The 23,509-nt window shown below is 40.5% G+C and overlaps 1 protein-coding gene across 4 annotated transcripts in view; it reads right to left on the reverse strand.

The window, feature by feature from the left end:
* FAT1 (FAT atypical cadherin 1) overlaps positions 1-23,509 on the reverse strand; it is a 119,368-nt gene that overhangs the window by 21,934 nt on the left and 73,925 nt on the right. For all 4 annotated transcript variants that reach the window (XM_024759952.1, XM_024759951.1, XM_024759950.1 and 1 more), the window contains 9 exons: positions 22,491-22,820; positions 21,921-22,131; positions 19,558-19,697; positions 14,768-15,043; positions 14,430-14,640; positions 4,668-8,735; positions 3,911-4,107; positions 1,261-1,414; positions 231-464 (listed from right to left, as the gene is read on the reverse strand). In XM_024759952.1, coding sequence (XP_024615720.1) covers positions 231-464; positions 1,261-1,414; positions 3,911-4,107; positions 4,668-8,735; positions 14,430-14,640; positions 14,768-15,043; positions 19,558-19,697; positions 21,921-22,131; positions 22,491-22,820 — 5,821 coding nt within the window. The remainder of the gene's footprint in view (positions 1-230; positions 465-1,260; positions 1,415-3,910; positions 4,108-4,667; positions 8,736-14,429; positions 14,641-14,767; positions 15,044-19,557; positions 19,698-21,920; positions 22,132-22,490; positions 22,821-23,509) is intronic.

Consider the following 23,509-nt stretch of genomic DNA (forward strand, 5'->3'; position numbering starts at 1 on the left):
AGTGAGAGGCCCGCGTATCGCAAAAAAAAAAAAGAGTTTATTATTCTGAAGATTTCATTCCATTTTTAATGCTAACACGATTTTTAACGGTAGCATGACAATGGTGAGTTATTCAACATGCATGAGGTAGGGGTCATCAGAGGGGCTGAATGTGGAACAGTGCTCTAAAATAGGCTCCTCCTCAGGTAACAGTGCATAGTTTGAAGGCAAAAGCATCACTTGGGCGATACCTGCATCCACATCCGTGGCCTGTACCCTTGTCAGGAGCGTGCCAGGCTCTGTGTTTTCAAACACGGTGATGGTGTAAGGATCAGCAGAGAATTGGGGGGCATTATCATTCACATCCTCTAACGTGAGCACAATATCAGCTTGACAGAATCTTCCCCCTCCATCCGTGGCTTTGACCAGAAGATTATAGGTTGCCTGGTCCTCGCGGTCAAGGGGGGCTAATGTTTTCAGTTCACCTAAAAACAAAAATAAAAGGGCTCACTTGAAATTTAAGATGTGACTGTAAGAGCACATCTTTCTTCCCCTTTTCTCTTACATTTAGAAAATCTGAATAACAGCCTTCCTTTGGAGAACAATTTTATTAGTGACAGAGTCAGCAGCTGTGGGAGCCCTCAGAGCTGGAGGGTTTCAAACCCTGCCAGGTGCTAGCTCTAAGCCTTAAAGATCTCCAGGTCAGGACCTCTCGCATTATATACTATGCCCAAAAGCAAAATAGCTGCCAATTTACCAAATTGAAACTATTTTTAAATTGACTCAAAAATTAGATTCACATGTTTATAATTAATTTGGGGGGAGCTTAATAGAAAACTGTTACTTGACCCCCAATTTTAACAAAATACAAATTGAAAGAGAAAGTCCTAGGTTTAAAGTAAAATACCACTCATCATTTTAATGAATACACTAAATTATAAATTTGTGGTCACAAATTCAAGAAAACAAACTATATGTAAAATGGATAAAGCAGAAAGTTTGAGATATACTTTAACTTCTGAGTTTTTTTTTTAAAAAGGTGATATAAAAAAACATAAATTTTAAATCCTCGGTTCAAGTAGGTGATTGTTGCTGTTTTTTGTCTCACCCCAATTTTACACATTGAATTGCTGTTTGCATTTCTAAAAGATGCCATTTTTGTAGCAGGAGAGTAAATTTTACAAGAACAAACTGTCATTTCAAATTTTCCGTGTGATCCAAAACCACCCACGCGTGACTTTGCTGGAACACAATTAGTTTTGCCCCAAACTCTACCTTTACCTGTGTCTGGATTTAGTTTGAATTTTTCTGCACCTGGACCAAATAATGTGTAAGTAATTTCGGCATTGGAACGGATATCTGCATCTGTAGCAGAGACCTGCATGATCAATTTCCCAGGAAAGGCATCTTCTGGAATCATGTCGGAATATAAAGTCTACAAAGATTTTAAACAATATTGTTAACATAAAACATTAAAAGGTAATATGACTGCCAAGGAAGTAACAGAAATCATTTAACTTTGGTCACAGAACACATGGGAAATGACTAAAACTAAAATCCAAGGAGCTTTCAAAACTATTTTTCTTACAAAACATTTAAAACAGAGAGGATTCATATAACAGTTAACAACCCCATACGCTGAAAGAGTCTGACCTGACATTTAACCTACAGAATTCTGAATACTTTGTCTTTGATTTGGTTTCATATTTAATTTAATTTAAATTCTTATGAGAAAATACACATAACACTCCATTTTTACCTAAAAACTAGAGAGAATACAAGCCTGATACATTACGTCTAATTTCCAACACAGGAATTTATTGTTTGCAATCACTGTTAAAACACCACCAAGTAACTGCATTTGGGAGAGAAGTGAGCCTGACACAGGAGAAAACAAAGGTTATCCAAGGCCACCTGGGAGGGGGCAAGTGATGCTCAGGCCAGGGCTCTCTTCTGCCCTGCTCCACCCCGTCTCTCTTCAAATCTGACCTGATTCTCAAACACAGTGAACGGTTGTTTTCCAGTTCCAAATATTTAGAAATCCATGTTGTAAACCAAAACGTAAGACAAACAGATAAGACGTTGTTAAATTTATTTTCTTAATATGAGCTCAATTTTAGGTGAACTGTGACTCATGAAACAGGATATTTTGTAATACTGATGATTCCAAATGATCTAGTGTCCTAATTAATACCAAAGGTGAAAGGAAAAGTGTTGAAAAACAGCAAAACACACACATTTAGTTTCTATAAGATACATACACACGCACGCACACACAGAATCCTCCTTCCATAAACCACTGTCACCAAAACCATGGATTGGAATGAACTCCTCACCCCTCAGAAGTCCCGCTCTCCCCCCAGCTGAATTATTCGTATCCATTTCCCAGAGAGCTCTGCCCCTCTGCCCGTCCAGCTACACACAGCTCATGCCCACTGCGGCGCTCTCCACCTCCCCGCCCCCTTCCAAGTCACCTGCTCCCTGACCCAGCCTTCCCTTTACCTACCACACTCTTCTTCCTACTTTTTACTCCCAACTTTCGTCACTGGCCAGATCTATCTCCTTGTTAACACACACCCTTTAATCTCCTGAAACCAGGCGTCCACCCACATCACCGCACTGGGACCACCATCTCCAAGCCAGTCACTGAACCCAATGGTCTGTTTCACTCAGTCCGCTTTTTATCTCTGTCACACCTCTGCTGGCCATCCCGCCTCCTAAAAGTTCTCCCCTCCTTTGCTCTCAACTACACTGTGCTGGTATCTGCGCTCTCTTCCTTCCGCCTTCTTTCTCTCTAGGGGGATACCTGTCTCTACTCTTTCCCTCCTTGCTATTATCCTCTCAAGCGAATGCAGTTAGCAGTTATCCACCCAAGCTGCCAAGTTCACACACCCACCCTCCATCTCGCTAACTCTAAACGACTATAAAAACACATTCAACTGAACGTCCCGTGATCTTAAACTGAACAAATCTGAAGTGGAATTCAGCATGCTTCCTCTAAAACCAATTCCCGCTCCAGGCCCATCTGTGGTCTTTCTCCCAAACACTCCTGTAGGAAACCTAAAGTCAACCTTGACTTAACTAACATGCTTGTCGCGATGTCATGGCCAGGCAGGACCAAGTACCACTGGTTTTCCCGTTACAGCATCTTTCATCCTTCCGTTCCCTGTGCCTCAGTCCACTGCCTGTTATCCCCACTTTCACACTTCCTCAGCTAAATGGAAACAATGCTACCAGACTCAGCTTCTCTCAGGAACTCCTGGAGTAACGCCATCTCCACCTTTCATGTAAGGAAGGATTCGTGGAGTCCCAGCTCCCTGGAACGCCCTCCATAGCCCCTCTCACCCAGTTTACCCTCCGGCCCCAATGCTCTTCCGTTTCCACTCTTGGTGATCTCATCACCACCTCCCAAAGGCTGAGCTTTTCCTCATCCTCCAGTTCTGGGGACAACTCCCGCCCTCACTGAGCAACCTCAGGTGGCGCAGCTCTTCCTTGGTGTGCATTTTGTCCTCATGTTAAACGGTGGGCTCCACAGGGGCAGAAGCCACACGCTTCACCTCTGGGTTCCTCTAGCGTGTACAAGAGCAAGGGCCCAAAATACGGTCTCTTGGTGCAGAACAGAGCTACCTCGCCCCCAAATGAAGGGAATCTTTTCATGAAAACGTAACAGAGCAATGCTTATATACAACTGTAATCCTGTCAGCAATTCACAGTATTTTGAACTAGGTTTTTAAGCTATTTAGCATCCCCCAAAAGTAGTTCTGAAGCTAATCCAACTCTTGCCCCATTTAACCCTCACCTCGACTTAAACATTAAGAGATTACAACATGAAACACATCTGAATTACTCTACAGCACCACCTGACAGTCCTTCTGAAAGGTTTAAGAAAGAAATCTGAATTCATAATATATAGACTTAAAGAGTATCCTACCTTTTCACAAATGGGACTGTTGTCATTTGCATCAAGGACTTTGACTTCAACTATAGCTTTTGATGAGAAGGTCCCATCAGTTGCTGTGATAGTCAGAAGATAATTGTCCCTTTTTTCCCTATCTAGAGGTTTCTTCACATAGACCTTCCATTCATTCTGTATATTTTCAATAGCAAACTGCCCCAAAGGATCCCCTCCTATTAAATCAATGGAAGGAGATGACAGTCAAATTTGTTGAAATAAAAAAAGGAATAACAGGAGAAATAAATTGTACAAAAGATATATAATATTATGATTCAAAAGAATTAAGTTTTAAAGAAAGTAATTACACTTAAATTTATTAGCTTTCCCATTCACTAACCCCTCCCACCCCAAACCCTCAAAAAACCCAAAAAACAAAGAAAGCAGCACTAAAATGTGTATTTAAACACAGCATTAAGCCAAATAAAATTTCAAGACTATCAGTAAACATTTTAGCCTATACTGAAACTATAGATTTTTAAAATTATAATATCTTTTTTATACACTGTGTATAAAGATCAACAGAATGAATCATCAAAATCAGCCTAATGAAACAACTACTGGCTTTGCTCAGGCAAAGGACTTGAAACATAACTTAATAGATATTATTTCTACTTATTTTAGATATACTAAAATCGTCCCTTCAACTCTCAATTTCCATAAAATACATATCTCAGAATTTATACTTCTAATACAACTTAATTTTAAATTAAACCATTCACTTTAAACACGTTACCTGTTATGTAATATGTAACTTGTCTGTTGATCTCTTCAGAATCAGCATCCGTGGTACTCAGGATGGCAATTACGCCCCCTGGTGGATCATCTTCACTCACAGTCCCTTTATAAATCTCTGCTGTGAACCGTGGGGGACTATCGTTGACATCGGTGACAGTAACAACCACAATGGCTGTGGAGGAGAGCTGAACCTTTTCACCATGATCTGATGCAACCACCTTAATCTGATAACTGTCTCTCTCTTCATGGTCAAGTTCCTTTAGGGTTGTAATCCATCCTGTTTCCATGTTAATGGTGAAAGATTCGATGACTTCTACACTTTGTGACTGATCTAGACTATACATAACTTGGCCATTGGTTCCTGAATCTAGATCAGACGCCCTGATCTGGATGACTCTGCTTCCCCCTGGCAGGTTTTCAACAGTAAATGCCTCATATGGACTAGACTCCAAGACAGGGCTGTTATCATTTGCATCTTTCACTTGGATACTAACATCTACAGAAGCCACCACCTCATAGTCATCGTGAGTGCACCTGGCAAGTACGGAAAACTGGTACCACTTAGTTGTCTCATGGTCCAGACCCTTCTCCAGTTTCAGTCTCCCACTCTGTCTGTCGATCACAAAGAACTCATCTCTGTTGCTCTCTGGAGTATTCCCTTTGACTAGGCTGTAAAGGACAGTCTCGCTATGCTCTGCTCGAATGAGATCTATTTCTGTTCCAATAGGAACGTCTTCCGAAACTGTATAGGTGTAAAATGGTTCTGAAAATCTTGGAAGCCGCATTTCTGGTGGAAGTACTTTAACATAGACGGGAACAACAGATTCTTTGGGTGGAGACCCATTATCCACAGCTCTGACAAAGAAAGTGAAGACCTCGTTTTCTAAGCCAATTAAGCTTTCTTTTGTAGTTATTATGCCAGACAGTCTGTTAATTTCCAAATTCTCTTTAACGCCTTCAGAATCTGCTTCAATGGCATAGGTGATGTCGGCATTGGATCCCTCATCAGCGTCACTGGCAAGGACTTTGATGACTGACGTCCCTTTGGGAGCATTGGATCCAATATTCACCTCGAACTTGGTTGCTCGAAACTGTGGTGCATTATCGTTGTCATCTGTAAGGATGACGTTAATGGTGCAGAAAGCAACTTTTCCACCAGTGTCCTTGGCCATGAAACGAACTGGGATTACTTTTTCCACTGGGGTTTCTCGATCAAGTTTTTCTAAAGTAAAGATCTGTCCTCTCTCATTTGTGTAAAACCTGTCTTTGGCAAAGTCATTTACAATGTGGTAGGTAACGTGACCGTAAATACCCGAATCCCCATCAGTTGCTTTAACCTCGGTCACCAGGGTGTGCAAGGGAGCATTTTCAGCAAGCTCCACTTCATATTCGTTCTGAAGAAAAATGGGACTGTGCAAATTGCCTCCAATCACACTCACATGAACCTGAGCTGAACTCCTAAAAACTCCGTCAGACACAGAAACCTGAAGGGTGTACGATGGCTTCAGGGCGTGCCGGCGCAGGTTTGAGAGAGTGATGATCCCCGTCCTGCTGTCAATGACAAAATTCTTATGATCGTTGCCAGACAGAATGGAATATTCCAACTTGTCTATGTCTGAACTGTCCTCATCATAGGCTTTTACACAGGTCACAAAATGCCCGTGGGCAGCGTGCTCGCTAATTCTGGCTTCATAAATCTGTTGGTCAAATAGTGGTGGGTGATCGTTGAGGTCGGTGACATCCACTGTGACAACCACATCGCTGCTCAGAGGAGGCATGCCGCCATCAACAGCCCTTACAAAAATCTTGTGCTGCTGGAACTGCTCAAAATCCAAAGTCCTAACCAGGGAAATGAGGCCAGTGCTGCTGTCTATGTGAAAATGATCATGACTCTTGCTGTGATTCCCAAACATATGGTATGAAATCCCTCTGTTTGGTTCTGAGTCAGAATCTGTTGCTCTGACTTGAACCACGGATGTGCCGATTACAGATGCCTCGGACAGGGTGGTGGCATAGGACTGCTGGGCAAACACGGGAGGGTTGTCATTGACGTCTTCCACGATTATGTCCACAAAGACCTCAGCGTGAGCACCGGTCAAGGAGTCAGTCGCTCGGATGCTCAGTTTATATGCTGGGTGGGACTCAAAGTCCAGAGGCGCTATGACATTGATAACTCCAGTGTTGAAGTTAATAGTAAACTGGCTGAAAGGATCACCGTCTGTGATGCTATAGAACACTTTCAAGCCCTCTGGACTGTTGGCTTGTACGTGGACGACGGGGCTGTGCATCTGGACGTTCTCTGGAATCTCGGCACTGTAGAAAGGCTTTTCAAACACAGGCATGGCTTTGTTCATAACGGTGATGGGAACCATGACTTCAGCCGAAAAAGCTGGGTTTCCTCCATCTTTTGCAACCACTGTGACAAGATATTCTTTATTTAAGGTGTCAGGTTCAAACTGTTTTTTCAGTGAAATTTCCCCTGAGGCTCCAATTTGGAAGTGTTCGTGGTGTTCCTTGAGGTAGTAGTGCACTTCCCCGTTCCTGCCGCTGTCTCTGTCGATGGCTGTCACGTAGCGAATAACATGGCCCACGGCGGTATCCACTTTAACGACAGCGTAGTAAGGCAGGTTGACAAACACCGGTGCATTATCATTCTGGTCTTCGACGATGACCTTTACAATGACACGGGCCACCGCTGAAGGCTTGCGTTCTTGTGTCACTTCCACTACCACATTAAAGGTCTCCTGCTGTTCACGATCAAACGGTATGCCAGTGGTCGACAGAACTCCGGACGTGCGGCTGATTTTGAATCTGCGATCTGGGTTGAGGATGTGATAAAACAGGGGTTCGTTGATTGGATTCCCGATAGCAGTTATGACAGCTAATCTTCTGGCTTCAGTAGAATTCTCTTTCACTACCGCAGAGTAGAAATCTTGGGTAAACTTCAGCTGACTTTCTTTGCTTTCTTTCACGTTAATCTTCACAGAGGTTAAGCTTGCAAATCTGCCATCAGAGGCCCTGACAGTTAACTCATAGCGGCTCCTCAACTGAGTTGTGTTTTGTACAGTTATAGTACCAGTCTTGTGGTCCATTAAGAACTTCTCCCCGATGTTGCCTTCGGTGATGGAGTACATTAACTGTGACAATGCGCTTGAATCAGCATCTGTAGCATTTACTGTAATGACCTTGACTCCTTTGTATGTTGGCAACAAAAGAGATGCTTCATACAATGATGTGGAGAACACAGGAGGGCAGTCATTAATGTCAATAACATGGATAGTCACGTTGGCTGCATATTCAGCAAATAAACATGGTGTTCCCATGTCATGAACTTGTACAGTGAAGTGAAAAGTACTTGTCTGCTCATAGTCCAAACTTAGTACTGTGTGAATAGCACCAGTGCTGGAATCAACAGTAAAATATTTGTGTATAGCTGGCTCAACAATGTGATAAACAAGCAAAGCATTTGATTCTTTATCAGCATCAGTGGCTCGAATAACTAATGGGACATTCCTGTCTGTTAGGACCACACTGTGAATTGAAGCTGATTCGCTAATGAGCCCCGTATATTCTGCCTGCGTAAAAACTGGCAAGTTGTCATTTTCATCCTGCAGATGCACTAGAACGGTTGTATTCGTAGACAAACCAGCCATGTTAGTTCCTTGTATTGTCAATGTATAAATGGGCAAAGTTTCAAAATCCAAAGCTTTCTGAGTGATGATACTTCCAGAATGTGGATTAATATCAAAGGCATCAGCTATATTTCCATCTTTTATTTCATATACCACTGATGACTGACTATGGGCTGTAACCATTCCGACGAAACTCCCAATGCTGATAGTTTCACTAATTTCAACAGAATACTCTTTTGATGTAAACTTGGGAGAGGCGTTGTCAGCGATGGTAACAAAGATACACACAGAAGTGATTTCACTCATTGGTGGGTTGCCTTTATCTATAGCTTTTACCATTAAGTCATATTCCACTTGGTTACTTCGATCTAATTCTTTGGCAGTTTTTATAGAGCCCAAGATGGGATCAATTGTAAAAGAATTTCCAATGTTTCCTGGGAGGAGAGAAAAAAGAATGTTAGAGAAAAATACAAGGACCTATCAATATTCGAATGGAACTTGTTTTATTCAATTTGTCTCATTTTTTCGATTTGTTTCATTTTTATCTACTCTAAGGGCAAACTTTTCTGTTTTGTCTATAGATTATGAAAAGAAACAGAAGTAATATCACTCTGTACCTAAAGCCAAAAGTTACTCTCTCTGGTTGAATCAGGAATGTGTTGTGGAAGGATCTGGTTATCCTTTCATAAAAGAGTTTAGTTAATCATCTCCAAGAGTCCCTCAAAACCCCTTTGGAATATATTTATTTATCACTTGCAAACTCTCAAGAATCTTACCCACTATGAAAAGGGAAGACTTCAATTAAATTTAACAACTTAAATAGAGTTGGCCCTTATTTTATGCATTCGGGGACTTGATGAGTAAGCCTGTGTGTACTCTGCCCCACTTTATGGGTTTTTTTTTCAAGATTTCAGTAATATCCCCTGAATTTTTTCAGGTCAATTTAATTTCTAGGTGAGTGGTTCTCAACTGGAGGTGCTTTCACCCAGAGGGACATTCAACCGTGTCTGGACCCCTTTTTGGTGACCCCTACTTGTGGGGAGAGGGTGCTCCTAACCTCTAGTGAGTAGAGGCCAGGGATGCTGCTAAACATACCACAATGCACAGGACAGCCCCACAGCAAAGAACTTTCTGGTGCAAAATGTCAATATTGCTGAGGCTGAAAACTCTTAAGATTGTTTTACTTGCTTTTCTTTAGACATTTTCCAGCTACGTTATGTACATGTATTTAGCTGCAAATGCAACTCCACAACATTCCATAGTTTTGTGCCACTTGAGCTCTTCCTGAAACCAGGAGTTTACTACAGTTCTGCAGTTTACTCTCTTTCTGGGTAGATCAAGGCAGTGTGAGGGTCCTCAGATTCGATCCAACCACGAACCCTTCATCCCTTTTCTGTTTTATAAACAGAGTCCAGAATCATTTATTCTAGTCATAGAACTGAAGTGATCTAGTCTGAGGAGCTGCCGCAGGCCTTGCTGAGGCGGAAGATCATGAAGCTCCCCACGCCTGAGTCTTTAAAAGCTTACCTGACATATTTGAGGGGAAAACAACTTCAAACAAGAATAAAGAATGCCTACTGATAACTCCTTTCATCTTGAAAATGTAGCATTTGTTAGGAGTTAAAAATTCTTTCTTTCATCAGAGTGAATTTATAGTGGAAAAACGTATAACTTGTTTCTTAGTAATAAAAATGATGTATTCAGTGATTAAAAAGAATCCCTTTTATAAAACATACTTTTCTTTAAATCTTGGAAAAATTGAACTATTACACTTTACCCAAAACAAAGTCCACTTGCCACTTTACCGCCTTCTCAAATTCTGTGTTCCTCGAGGTCTGCAATCAAGCACGGACGGCGCTTCATAGACCAGAATTACCTGCTGTGACTTGCAAACCAGGGGCTCAACCAAGCACTCCTTCCTCCACATCATTACTAGTAAACACTTCCTCTACAGCTTTCATTTCCTTCCTTTAATACATTTTCCAAAAATCCATGATAGTTCTTTCTGAGGCCAGACCCAGTCTGGTTTTCATTAAGTCTGCCTGGCTCTGCATCCAGGCCCCAAGGCCATGCCTCAACCTGCAACAGGACAGAGGTCCAGAATGTCTCCAAGCCACGAAGCTCTGAGACGAATCCTGGCCCACGAACGGGGTCATGCTGCCTCTGCCAGGCCTCGCAGACACTAATTTCCGGCCTGTCTGTACCTACGAGCGCCAGTGACCCCAGTTCTCCCCCACTGTGTTTTAGTTGGTTATTGGGATTCCAAGGTCCTTTCTCAGCTACCTTTGCATCATCCCCACTTCCAAAGCTGTGACTGGTTGACTGCTTGGGGGGCTGTGAAAACCTCTGGACAACTGTCTTCACCCCCACTCTTTACTACCCTATGTCTGTACTAATAAAGCAGCTGACCTACCATATTTTATATTCAGTCACCTAGATGCATTTCTCTTTTACTTTGTACAGTGGAAATCTTAGAGCTTCAAATACACAAGGCCTCACATGGAGGAATAAATGGATTTTATCTGCAATGAGAAGGCTCCTCAATCACGTGAGCACATCCTCATCTCGGAACCACTGGGCTTGGTGGGTCCCTGCCTGGAACAGTCTTCCGCCAGCTATTCTCACTGCCTCTCCATGCACGCATTCATTCATTCAGGTTTTGCCAAATGCCTCCTTCTTAGTAGAGAATGTGGTGGTGAGGCCTTCCTTGACCTCCCCATTCAGCATGGCTGTTTCTGTCCCATTACCCTGTTTTTTCTTTACAGCACATATTGTCACTTGTTCTTATCTGTTCTCCCACTAGGATGTAAGCTCCACTTAAGCATGGCTTGTTTGATTCATTATTTTATCATCTCTGCCTAGAAAAATGCCTGACACATAGGAGACACTCAGCAAATGTTTGTTGAATGAAACAACTTTTACACATGTATGGAAAGAAAACAAATTAAATACCAAACAGGTTGATCAGCAGCTTGAAAAAAATTAATACATTCATTAAAGTACCATATTTATATTTCTACTTGGTTTTGTTTCCCTGCATTTATGCTATACTTCAATCACTACCAACAACCACTTGTTAGATGCGGCACTTCATTTAAAAGTATTAGCAAAAGGAACGTGTCATGACTATTTGGAAATCTCTGATAAAAAATTTTTATTAGCAATGTGACATTCAAAACATTCTTTATTACTTGCAGTATCTCGACTTTGATAAAGACAGCTCGGAGCTTGTCAATGATAACAAGAAGGTTACACAGGAACACAGCTAGTTAATCAGTATATGGATCCTACCTGTATCAATACATATACTCCAGCAGAAACCATCAGATTTGCAGATGGAAAGCAACACCATATTTCTGTGGCAACACTGAGGGCTGCTGAGTGGCTTGAATGTGTCCTTGTCTGATCTAGTAATAGCCACATTCACCAAATATTGAAATATACATATGGCATCTGTGAACAAACTAATAGGGCAGTGACAGAAGTCTGTACTAGGTTGGGGCCTTAGTCATTCACTGTAGGAGAGATACTGGTTATTTCTAAATAGTTTTAAATTGTTCTTTCCATATGAACAAGGCAGTTATCTGGACAAACATGCAAATGTGTGCTCGTCAGCTATGACTGTATTACACATGTACACCCCAAAGGGCACATCAGAAAGCTGTGTGCAGGACCTGTCTCTTCCCACGGTGGACATGCCATGGATGCTGACTGCCCCACAGAATGGCAACCTCTGTAAAGCTTCAACTGTAATTACATTTTACATAAGTTTGGGGAAGAAAACCAATTCTAATCAATAAGTACATTTACGGAGTGTCTTCTATTTCCAGAGGTTATAACAGTTTTGAATTAACAATCATCTACTTTAAAAAAATAAATAAAACACTACAGCCCAGAGTATGGCACCGATGTGTCTCTTAACACCTAACTCAATTATTACTGAAAATATTCTTTAATTACTTCCTTTTTTCCCTAAAGACTCCTCATCAGACCAAACCTTTTGCTCCATAAATTGCTAATTAATCATGCAGTGTTATAGCCTGAATTTGTAACTACTCTTTTGAACTTTATTAAATGCAATCTGACACAAGTCAGAAGCAGGTGACTATGAATACACTGTTGAATGAAGGCTGTGTGACCATTTTATAGTTCCTACTATTCAACAGATTTACACACATACAATTCAACTGCATTTTAATGGTAGTTGTTTCCTGTAAAGTAACCTGTATAGCATGATTTTTACATTACCAAGTCTATCCAATTATCTTCTTTGAAGCCCAGAGTTTATATCAGAATAGGCCCTTGGTATTATCTATTCTTTGAGTGGAGACACAGTTCCATTCTTGGAATACCGTATTACTAATCCCATCAGTCATTACAAGCATTTAAAGAATGTGCATGCCTTCAGTCAGGCACCAACAATCATATTTTAAACGCCCAATTGCTGAAAACTATGTGAAAGCTAAGGGAAAGTTTAACATTTTCTCCTACACAAATCCAGTAAGTTTGTCTCAGGGGGGAAAACTATTTTATTTAAGTGCTCAGGCACGTACAAATGGAATGCGCGTTTTTAATGGTTAAATTTCTGAACCAGTGGAAAAATCAGTTTTATTCAGGGCACTAACTACACTATAACACATTTTAACACTGCAACCTTGGGCAGTATATGAGGTCTTATTTGTGAGGGATGGCTTAAGCTTGGTCATTTTCAGGGAAAGAAATGAAACTTCAAATATATTAAGATGAAAATAGTTTAACCACATAAAACACATTGATAAAGCAAAGAAGTACTCTCCATTTGCTCAGCTTTGGATTATATGATCTTCAGTTAATTGTACCTCTATCAATTCTAATGCCCAGAAAAGATACATAATTTCTAAATATGCAGAGGTATAGACTTACAGAAAAAAAGTTAAGTGGATGATCTCAATATTCTAAAATCACTATAGAGAAAGAATGAGAGTCTAACCTTTGTACTGACAATGGCACTGAGAAAGATGGAAAACTGGAAGCTGCCTTCTTGATATTTAATCACTTACTCATAGTATTTGGCACGAGTCGGGCAAGTCCCAAAGCTAGATGATTTCTGACTGAATAAATCACATGCCCTAAAGCAGATCCCTGTTTCAATCAGGGGCAGAATTCTTTTGCAAGCACATACATTTGTGGACCGATGGTAACCCCTACCTATCAAGCACAAGTACAAATGTTCCTAGCAGGGCACCGGGCATATAAAATGAGAGTCCACGGAATAAAGAAATGAATGAGTGAATAGCAGCATCAAACAGAAAACAGAACAACATTTCACTTTGTCACCACCGTTTCCTGGTGATCCTCCTTCTTGGAATTACCAGCAAGGCTCTGGACCTCTTGCCCTATCACACCCAGAGCTGTCCAGGCCCACAGTTCCAGCTGGTCTCCCTGCTTTGCTGTCTCCTGCCCAACTCCAGCAAGCCCCTTAGCCTTTTCAACATTTCTTCAAGCCCTCGTCCCAACCCTGGGACCTACTGTACCAACCCAATTCCATGAACGAAATGCAACTGTGAAAGATGCATGGGGGTGAAAGTGGCAGAAAAGCAAAGCCTGGAAGGGGTAGGAGAGGCATGGACACCCTTTATGAGACGTGACCCAATTAGAACTGGATGAGTTGGCACTCTGTCACAGAGTTTCCTGCTCTGCCCAAGAGAAGATATGCTCTGACTAAAAAAAAAATGTTAAATCACTAGGCCAGCCTTACCCTAAGAGTACTTCATAGTTTATGGAGGAAAACGATTGTGTGGTTAAAACCATTTTGGAAATCCTGAATTGGTCAAATAAAGTTTTCTTTACTGCAGGACTTCTCAGAGCCTTGAATTATGCTAATATTATGAATCTCCAAGAACATTACCCAAACATAGTTAGGACTCTCTAGCTTTGCTTTCCAATGAATTAAAAGTTAACTTTGTTTCTTTCTCCTAACATGTAAAATGGTAGCTATCAATTTAAGCAGTTTTGATACACAGAAATGTTTCAACATCTAGAACTAATTTTAGAAAAAACATACTTTCTAACAAGTGCAAAGTTATAAACGTATAAAAAAAAGCAGTTATTAAAAAAAAGCAGTTATTAAAGCAGTGCTCCAAAAATACCTGATTCGATAGAGTACAGCACTTCAGCATTTTTCCCTTTGTCCTTGTCCAGAGCTGTAACCTGCAACACAACTGAGCCGATAGCTGCTGATTCATAAACCCGCCCTTTGTAGGAGGAGCTCGTGAACCAGGGGGCGTGGTCATTGGTGTCGCTGACATTAACAACAATCCGTGCAAAGTTGCGCTTTACAGGGACATCTTGATCTCGTACCTAAAAGAATCAGCATATTATTGATCCTGTTAAAGCTTTCCTTAAAATTGATTAAAGATCCCTCTCAATCACCTGGAACCCTGCAGGAACCAAACAGTGTGTCAGAAGAATGAACAGAAAGCCCTACCATGACTGTGAGAACATGCTGCTGAATGGCTTCATGATCAAGTTTTTCTGCTGTATAGAGAGAGCCAGTTGCAGGATCAAGGCGAAATTTCTTGAGACTCAATGGATCGATACTGCTCTGCAGAGTGTAGATTAGTTTGTTTTTTTCATCTTTATCCACAGCACTGATTTGCAAAATTTCTGTTTCTGGTGCTGTGTCTTCAGGAATAACAACTTCATATTTTGATGTAGAAAACTGAGGACGATGGTCATTTGTGTCTATTACTTTGATGAATACCTGTGATGACAAAATTACTCACATAACAATAATATTCCTAATCATGATGTTTTAGTATTTAAAGAATCAGGGGAAAAAAATCAAATGCACACTGAAAAAAAAAAACCCTAATTTTTGAGCAAAATAAAATTCAAACATGAGAAATAAAAGCAAAATCCAGAATAAAAAACATCTTTCAAATTTTTCATTGACATATTACCTATATAAATATGAGTAAGATAATTAAAACGTTTCTAAATTCCTGAGACTAATTTTTGAGAGAAAAATGTAACACACACACAAATGTAACACACATTTCTTTCTGAAATGCAGGCTTAAGTTCTCTTAGGTCTCCGCAGAAATTTCTAGATTGCTCATGTAAAGATAAAGAATTTACTTTACCAGGATTCACAGAAGACTGATTTCCTGTATCAGATTTGCACCTGTAACTACCAAGCTACTGAGGTGAGTGTGCTGCTTAATGGTCACAGTATCTGAAGTTCTTGTTCTAATCTTTGAGATTCCAAATCCCTACCAATATTATGAATAAAAAGGAAAATGAGAAATGTGCTTTAAAATCCTTATATTTTTGTGATCACAAAACTACACAGATAGTAAGTACATTTATTTCTTAAAAGCAATTTAAATACACTCAAGAGAGAGAATTCTCTTAAGTAGGTCATAAAATAAATATTAAATAAAAACCTTAAAGGAAGAAAAAAGGAGATATTTAAAAACTCAGTCCCAAGTTAAATTTAAAAAAAAATTTAACTTGACAGTAAGAAGATTAATTTTCAGATTGAAAAGACACATGTGGATAAGGCATAACGGAAATCACTACAATTGTAAAAGATGGTCACAGTTATAAACAAGAAACATGAGCTTCACTAGCTCATATGGAACAAACCTCACTAGTCCGAATGGCACAGGAGGCCAAAGTCCTAGTACCGCATGGGGGAGGGTGGGGTGTTAACCACACGGGGCCAAGAACACGGACTAGAGGCCTTTCCATGAAGACAATACCACCGTTCTCCTAGAACACTGAGACCTCAGCGGTGGATCTGTAACATTAAACTATATGAACACTAAATGTATCCACCAAACCACAGAAAGGGTTTATGTGAAAGTTATGTAAACATTTAAAACTACAGATGCCTCACTCTGAAAGGTCAATGATGATCCAGAAGCAAAGGCTATAAAGATAATTTCTATAAATTAAATCACTACATATTCATTTCCACTACACAATTTTTTTTTTTTTTTAATTTTTGGCTGCGTTGGGTCTCCGTTGAGGTGCGTGGGCTTCTCATTGCAGCGGCCTCCCCTGCTGCAGAGCACGGGCTCTAGGCGTGCGGGCTTCAGCAGTTGTGGCACGTGGGCTTCGCAGTTGCGGTGCACAGGCTCAGTTGCTCCGCAGCATGTGGGATCTTCCCAGACCAGGGCTCAAACACACGTCCCCTGCGTTGGCAGGTGGACTCCCAACCACTGTGCCACCAGGAAAGTCCCTCCACTACACATTTAAAATTTATTTTCTCATGGAAGGAGTGTTGGGCAAACACAGTTTACTCCTGCTCCAAGATCAACTGATCTCACCTAAATATGAACAGCTGAAGTAAGAACAACCCTGTTTGATAAAGCAGTTCAACTGACACACATTTCCCGGGCACGTCCATGCTCGGCACTTGCTGCATTTAAGGAGGGTGTAAAGAAGTATGGAGCACCCCTGCCCCCTGAAGCTTTCAACCTCACTGGGCAATGCCTTGTACATACAGGTTTCCTATGTTATCAAGGAAGTTTGCAGGAGTCCAGAGGTGGTGCAGGCCATTTAGGAAGCTTTCGAGGAGGAGACAAGCTCTGCTTGCACAGGTTTTAGGTTGGCAGATGAACGTATACTGGGGTAGGAGGAAAAGCTCAATCAGAGATGTGAAGGCGAGGGTGGAATGGAACATCCTGTCTCTCAGACACCTCAGAGGAGGACCCTGAACCGGGGGTGACAAAGAAAAGGAACAGGGAGAAGGTGGGGTCCGAGAGCAGAGCCTGGCCCCCGAGCAGAGGCTGAGAACTGTGTGGCCTGTGTGCTCTGAACTGTCTGTTGGGAGCAAATCACCTTCCGTCCTCCTCCCAGTCAGGAAGACCGTGCTGGTTGGCAGGCAGTGCAGGATGAATCGCAGAGACAGAGAATGGAGACAGGAAGGTGACTCAGTGCCAAGCAGGGGGACAGGAGCCCAAACCAGTGCTGATGTGCAACAGGGAACACGCAGGGAGCGCTCACTGGGGACAGGCCTGAGGGCCTGAGGGGCCAGCACCTGAGTGTCGTCTCACTTTGTCCTATGAGGGCAAAGTGGCTGTGCCCATTTTCCAGAGGAGAAATGGAAGCACAGCGGGTCATAGCCACCTGCCCATGCATAGGAGTAAGAGGCAGAGCCCCGATTCAAACAAAGTGGCCTGCTCCAGAGTATGCAATGCTGATGTTCCAGAGAAACTGAAAGAAAACAGGAAAGCAAAGCTGTTTCAAAGAAAGGGAAAAAATGTGAACTGGATTTGGTAAGTTACCTTGAGATAACAGATAAAGCAAAGTGACCTGATTTAATACTGGGCAACATCCTCAGTGGAAACAGCAGGACAACAAAGCAAGGAAAGCTGCCTCAACAGAGCACTGGCAGTTACATCACGATCCTCCGCTACTCCCCTCTGCGAGGATGCTCTCTGGCTTAACGGAAAACGCTCTCCAAACCTCAGATCTCACACCTGCTGCTACCGACCGTGATGCGGCAAAACCTGTTCCGTTGGTTCCTGAGTTTCACCTACAAACAGGAATCTACCTGCTGTGTTCCAGTGCCTTGTCAGCTGGGTTCTGATCTCTGTGTCCCTCTTCAGCTGGTATTTGCTGCTCTCCTCCCACTCAGATTCCTATCTCCCTGTTCTCAGCCCCAGACTGGGAATCAAAACCTAATTACTTGTCATTGTTCCCTAATGACCCACACCTGGACAGGTCAGCCTGGGATCTGGACCGCTCTCTGATACTCTACCTCTCCCTGCCAGCAATTCACTAGGATATTATCAAGACCCTCTGAAAATGACTCAAAATAAGTTACAGAAGTATGCCCGAAGCATTGAAATTGAAGAAATTCTGTGTCCCTGAGAGAATATATTTACTGGGTTTTATGGGAATTTTAGTCACCGTATTTCATACTAAGCTCTTAACTATACTAATGAAAACTACACTTACTGTGAGTTATGTAGTAAGTGATAAATGCTACAGGTAGATATATCATCTTTAGTAATGAGAAGGCTTGGCACAGAGGGTCATTTCTACTGGTTATTAAGTTCCCTTTGCTAGATTTCCGGTTAGTCAATTACTTGAACTGATCTACATACAGTTACACTCTTTAACCTTTCAGAATTACCCTGCTCAATTTATTACAATTCTTGATGCTTTTCTTCTCATTTTCATGCTCTAAAGTCTAGTTTCTACAATGAGAACAGTTACTGACAAGGCTGAAATTTTAATACTGTGCTGGTACTTTCACATGACAACCTCAAAATGACCCCAAAGCATGATTCATATTATCAATTTAAAATACATTAAAAATCACAAGCATTTGGACAAAGAAATAAGGTCATTTCACAACTGACTTTAAATTATCTATTCATTTATTAATTGAAAAGACAACACAGACTAATTTTTATTCTTCAATGCAACTAAATGATTTAGCAAATGATCTGTCTTAAGATTTAAAATAGTATAATCTAAAGATAGGAAATTGGAATTCAGAAGCATTTTATCCTCTAACATTTAATTTCTTCCTTTTACTTTTCACACACAGCACATTAAACACGAGGCTTTGGCTTTATCATTGTAATGTAAACTCCAAGAGGGCAGGATTTTGTTTCCTACTACTCAGCTTCTAGAACAATACCTGGCACACAGCAAGTATTTAAGAAGTTCTCAAACAGCCCCCACTGTGAATCAGAGAAACTGATAAGAAAGAACAGAACTTAAACGTAATTTATAGGGTTCTGACATTTCAATTTGAAATGCCAGTAATCGGACCATGTCTTAATCATCAGATAGGAACAAAGATATTTAAAGGAATAGAACAGTTTTATCAGTTATTTTACACAGCCTAAGGTAGTCAAGGGGGGAAAAACCCAAAAAAGTGTTTTAAAAGATAATTAATCACTTTAACCAGTTTTAATGCAAATGACTTGGACAAGTCATCCTTGACAGTGATATACTTTATACTAGTACAATTCAAAATGAGCGTAAAAATAAAAGATTCTGATGGCATATCGTGTTTTTTTTTTTTAAGTCTTCTTTCAAAGTTTGCAAAACTGGTTAATTACATTCAAAACCTAAAACAGGATTTGCAGTGATATTTCATTCCCTAAATAAAAATCCTTGCTGTGTACATGTGCATAAACTATATCAAAATAGTAACGTCTGATTTGAGAACCTCAGAGGGCAGAATCAATTGTTCATATTGCCTGTGGACACTTAGATCAGAACACTGTATCATCAGCAATTTGCCTACCTGAGTCAGTATAGTGGTGGTTCCATCTGTAGCCTCGACTGTGAGATTGTAGTTTGATTTTTGTTCTGCATCAAGAGGTTTGGCAATAATGATGGTTCCAGTGCCCTTGTCCACATCAAAGTGACTATCATAGTTGCCACCTAGTTTAAGTTAGGACAAACATTAAAGTAAAAACAGGTCACGGGATGAAAATTTGTCATTTATTTTGTGGCTTTCTAATTTTTAATGGCAGTTTTAAAAAAAAAAGGAAGAAAGAAAGAAAAATTTCTGATATATTGGTCAAAGTGATTCCAAAGAGCTTTCATTTTGAAAGACCAGAAAAGAAGGACCAACTGGAAAGACAATGCTGGCTTACTAGAAAAAAAAAAAAGCTGAGCCATAACTGCCAAGGAAGCTACTAAATGAGAGGAAGCAAGAAAGCAACTCTGAAAACAACAACAAAAATGTTTCTAATACTACCAATGAATTACTTTCAGTTTGATTTTTCAAGGGTTCTGAATACCTCTTTAACTTATATCTCAGTAGCTACATTTCATATCATTTAGTAACCAAAAAGTTGGCCATTTAAAAATTTACTAAAAAAAATATTTTGTGACGATTTGAGCATATTGCTCTAATGAAATAACTATTAAAAACAAATGTTAACTCTGGAAAAAAAAATTGTGGGAGTTATCATTGGTTAGTCCGGACTCTTACTAGTTGAGAATTTTCACTATTTGAAAATTTTTCCCATTGCTGTCGTACACAAAGCTTAATGAAAAAAGGTTTCTGTGCTACTAACATTATCCAAATGCATTCCCCATCATATTCCAGATAAACTCTCTTCAAAGCCACTGAACTTGAGATACTTATATCAATGAAATGGAATGGAATGAAAATAAAGTCTAAACGTCATGACGAAGTTCTATTACTAAATCCAACCAAAAAGCAAAACAGCACACACACAAAACAATCTTCAGTTAAATCTAAAAATAAGGATCTAGGGATGTATGGAAAGTCAGAATGTTTGCAATTGGAACAGGCGACCATGGGCCCACTATGAAAAGAAAAAGCAATGAAAGATGGTCACTGGAAAGAAAAAAGTTTGAAAAATGGATGCTTTTCTTTAGATCTCATAATCTGAGGCAAATTATGTGATCTCAGCAGATACCTTCTGCTGTACAGTTCAGGTCACAAGTCATCTGAAAGATGTAAAACACTTCTCTAGCAAATGTGTCTCCTGGCACAGCCAAAAAGAAGCAAGCATGGAAGGCAAGCACAGAACAAGGAGAGCAATCAATCAAAGTGGTTCCAAAGGCAGTCAGTTTACACGTGAGGTTAGATGCTGCACAGTCTGCCCATCTGGAAATGCGATAGGAGTTACCTGACAGCAAGCAAACTATTCTGACTGCAGTTAACTATGAAAAGAATCTTTTTTGTTTATTTAAAACTAAACTGTAATGGTTTCGTAGGTGTTTATAACATAAACAATTTCATACAAAGACCAAAGTAGGGAAAACAGCCCCGCTGTCTACAAAGTTCAAGGGGTAGAGCTCAAACCCCTGTGCCCTGTGGTCCCTGCGGCTTCAACCCGCTGAGACAGCAACTGGGGCAGGAGGGCTCCGGGGTGAAGAGGGAAAAGGGATATTGGGTTCCAACCAAAGATAACCTGAACACGTACTTTTGATTTTAAATATACTTGTAATTAAAATACTGTGAAGAAATAAGAATTAAAAAACTAAGACGCCAAAGTCTAATGTGAAATTGTTTTAAGTATGTTGTATTATATTCAATATCTAGCTAAATTCAATGACAGAAAGAAAAGAATTGGCTTAGGCATATAATTTTTATCACAGGGTGATTTAATCTAGTGAAGCCTGCTTTCTACTGAAAATGAGGTAAATCAAACTTAAAAAGCCACAGTGGACACTATCCTTTATAACTTATAAATTAAAAATTTCAATCATATTCCCTATAAAATACTGACATGTGACAACCACATAGGCATAGTTATTTTAAACATTCAAATCATAATCACTAAAAATAGTTACGTGCTATATGTTATGTATCAAGAGGAAAAATTAAGAAGCTGTGTTTTTAGACCAAACGTTCAGATTTCTCTGTATCTCTTTGGTACACTTTTAAAAACTTTATTTTTATATTAATAAGGTATATACAGAGCACCTATTTTAAATAAGTTTAATATATGTTGGATATAGTGAAAAATTTTGCAAGCAAAATACTGCAGTTTAAAACAAATTCTCCACTTATAGGTCTTACTCCCAATTTTAAATTCTGAGATGTGCCCCAAAATCAGAAAACCAGAGGCGGGTTCCCCTCAGTGTGATCTATACAAGGATGATGAAAACCGTCATGAAGCTTACCAATGATGTCAAACCAAAGAGGTATGCCTGGAGGCTCAACAGCTATTACTCCAATCATGTGAGCAACTGGATCGCTTTCCATTACAGTAAAGGTAAAAAATGATTCTTCAAATGAAATTGGCTCCGGGGACGGTTTGGGTTTGGAGATCCATTCAATATGGAGTCGGGTGGTTGATGACTTTTGGGGGCGACCATTATCAACTGCCTTAATCTATAAAATATGGGCAGAGGGGATAAAAACAGCAAATGAAAAGTTGCATCCCATAACTGAAGCATTGATTGGTTTGGTCTGAAACTGAACCAATTTCAAACATTTAATATCTGTGCGGTATATATTCCATGTTAATTCCATATTCCATTTAATGCCTGATAAAAAGGGCAACCTTTTTATGCCATACTCAACATAGATAACGAGAATGACAACTAAAAAAGGGAAAAGCAAACCCATACTTCCCATTGTTAGGTACAGCACTGAGGCCATTTTACTGAAAAGAGAGAAAGTTATGAGAGACATAAGACTAGATTAACGGTCAAATTATGGAAGAAATTCAAAGACTAGATCTTACTCACTGAAAGAATATCATATTCTCCAGCTCCAGAAAACTTCTTGGACAAAACCACTCCAGTTTTTGGCTCAATAAAAAATTTGCCATGTTCATTTCCCTCTTCAATGCTATAGGAGATTTCTGCATTGGGACCTTCATCTTTGTCTGTAGCTACAACACGATATAAAGGCTCGCGCTTGGTGTTTCTTTCTCGTTCTGGTTTTTCCCGCTCTGGGAGTCTGATTTTGTAGAACTTCTGCAGGAACTGAGGCTTGTTGTCATTTTCGTCAAGGATCTTCACAATTACTCTTGCAATGGTTGACTTGGGGGGACTACCATTGTCTGTCACTGTAACCTGTTTTTTTATAAAAAAAATAACATCAAGAAATGTTTTTAAAATATACTGTATAAAAAGTGAATGTCTTCTTCCTAATGACAATCACCTTTTCTATAAACCTCTGCAATTCACACAGCACTATGGACACGTACCGATTCCTCACTCCGACCACAGCCCTGTGAGGGGGCAGGGCAACCTCTCCATTTTCGCAAAGGGACTGGGGGCAGGCCGGGGGGAGGCCAGGGGCTAGGAAAGCACCGGCTCTGAGCCCTCGCTCTCTCCTTACCCGTCACCCCTCTTCCTCACATGCCCTAACTGTAAACATTAAGCTCTCAAAAACTCAGTATTTTTAAGCGAAGGAAGAGATACATGAAGATTTTGCTTTTAAATATTTAGAGTCCTCTTGTACATGCTTAAAAATAAAATCTTCACATACTGCATTTAAAAACTGTCATTTTTAAGCTTCATCAATAAAATAAGTTAAATCATCCGATTAAAATACATGCTAAGGGGCTTCCCTGGTGGCGCGGCGGTTGAGAGTCCGCCTGCCGATGCAGGGGACACGGGTTCGTGCCCCGGTCCGGGAAGATCCCACATGCCGCGGAGCGGCTGGGCCCGTGAGCCATGGCCACTGGGCCTGCGCGTCCGGAGCCTGTGCTCCGCAACGGGAGAGGCCACAACATTGAGAGGCCCGCGTAACGCAAAAA

This window comes from Neophocaena asiaeorientalis, unplaced genomic scaffold (genome assembly GCF_003031525.2).
Source record: "Neophocaena asiaeorientalis asiaeorientalis breed wild unplaced genomic scaffold, Neophocaena_asiaeorientalis_V1.1 scaffold521, whole genome shotgun sequence".
Taxonomy (NCBI): Eukaryota; Metazoa; Chordata; class Mammalia; order Artiodactyla; family Phocoenidae; genus Neophocaena; species Neophocaena asiaeorientalis.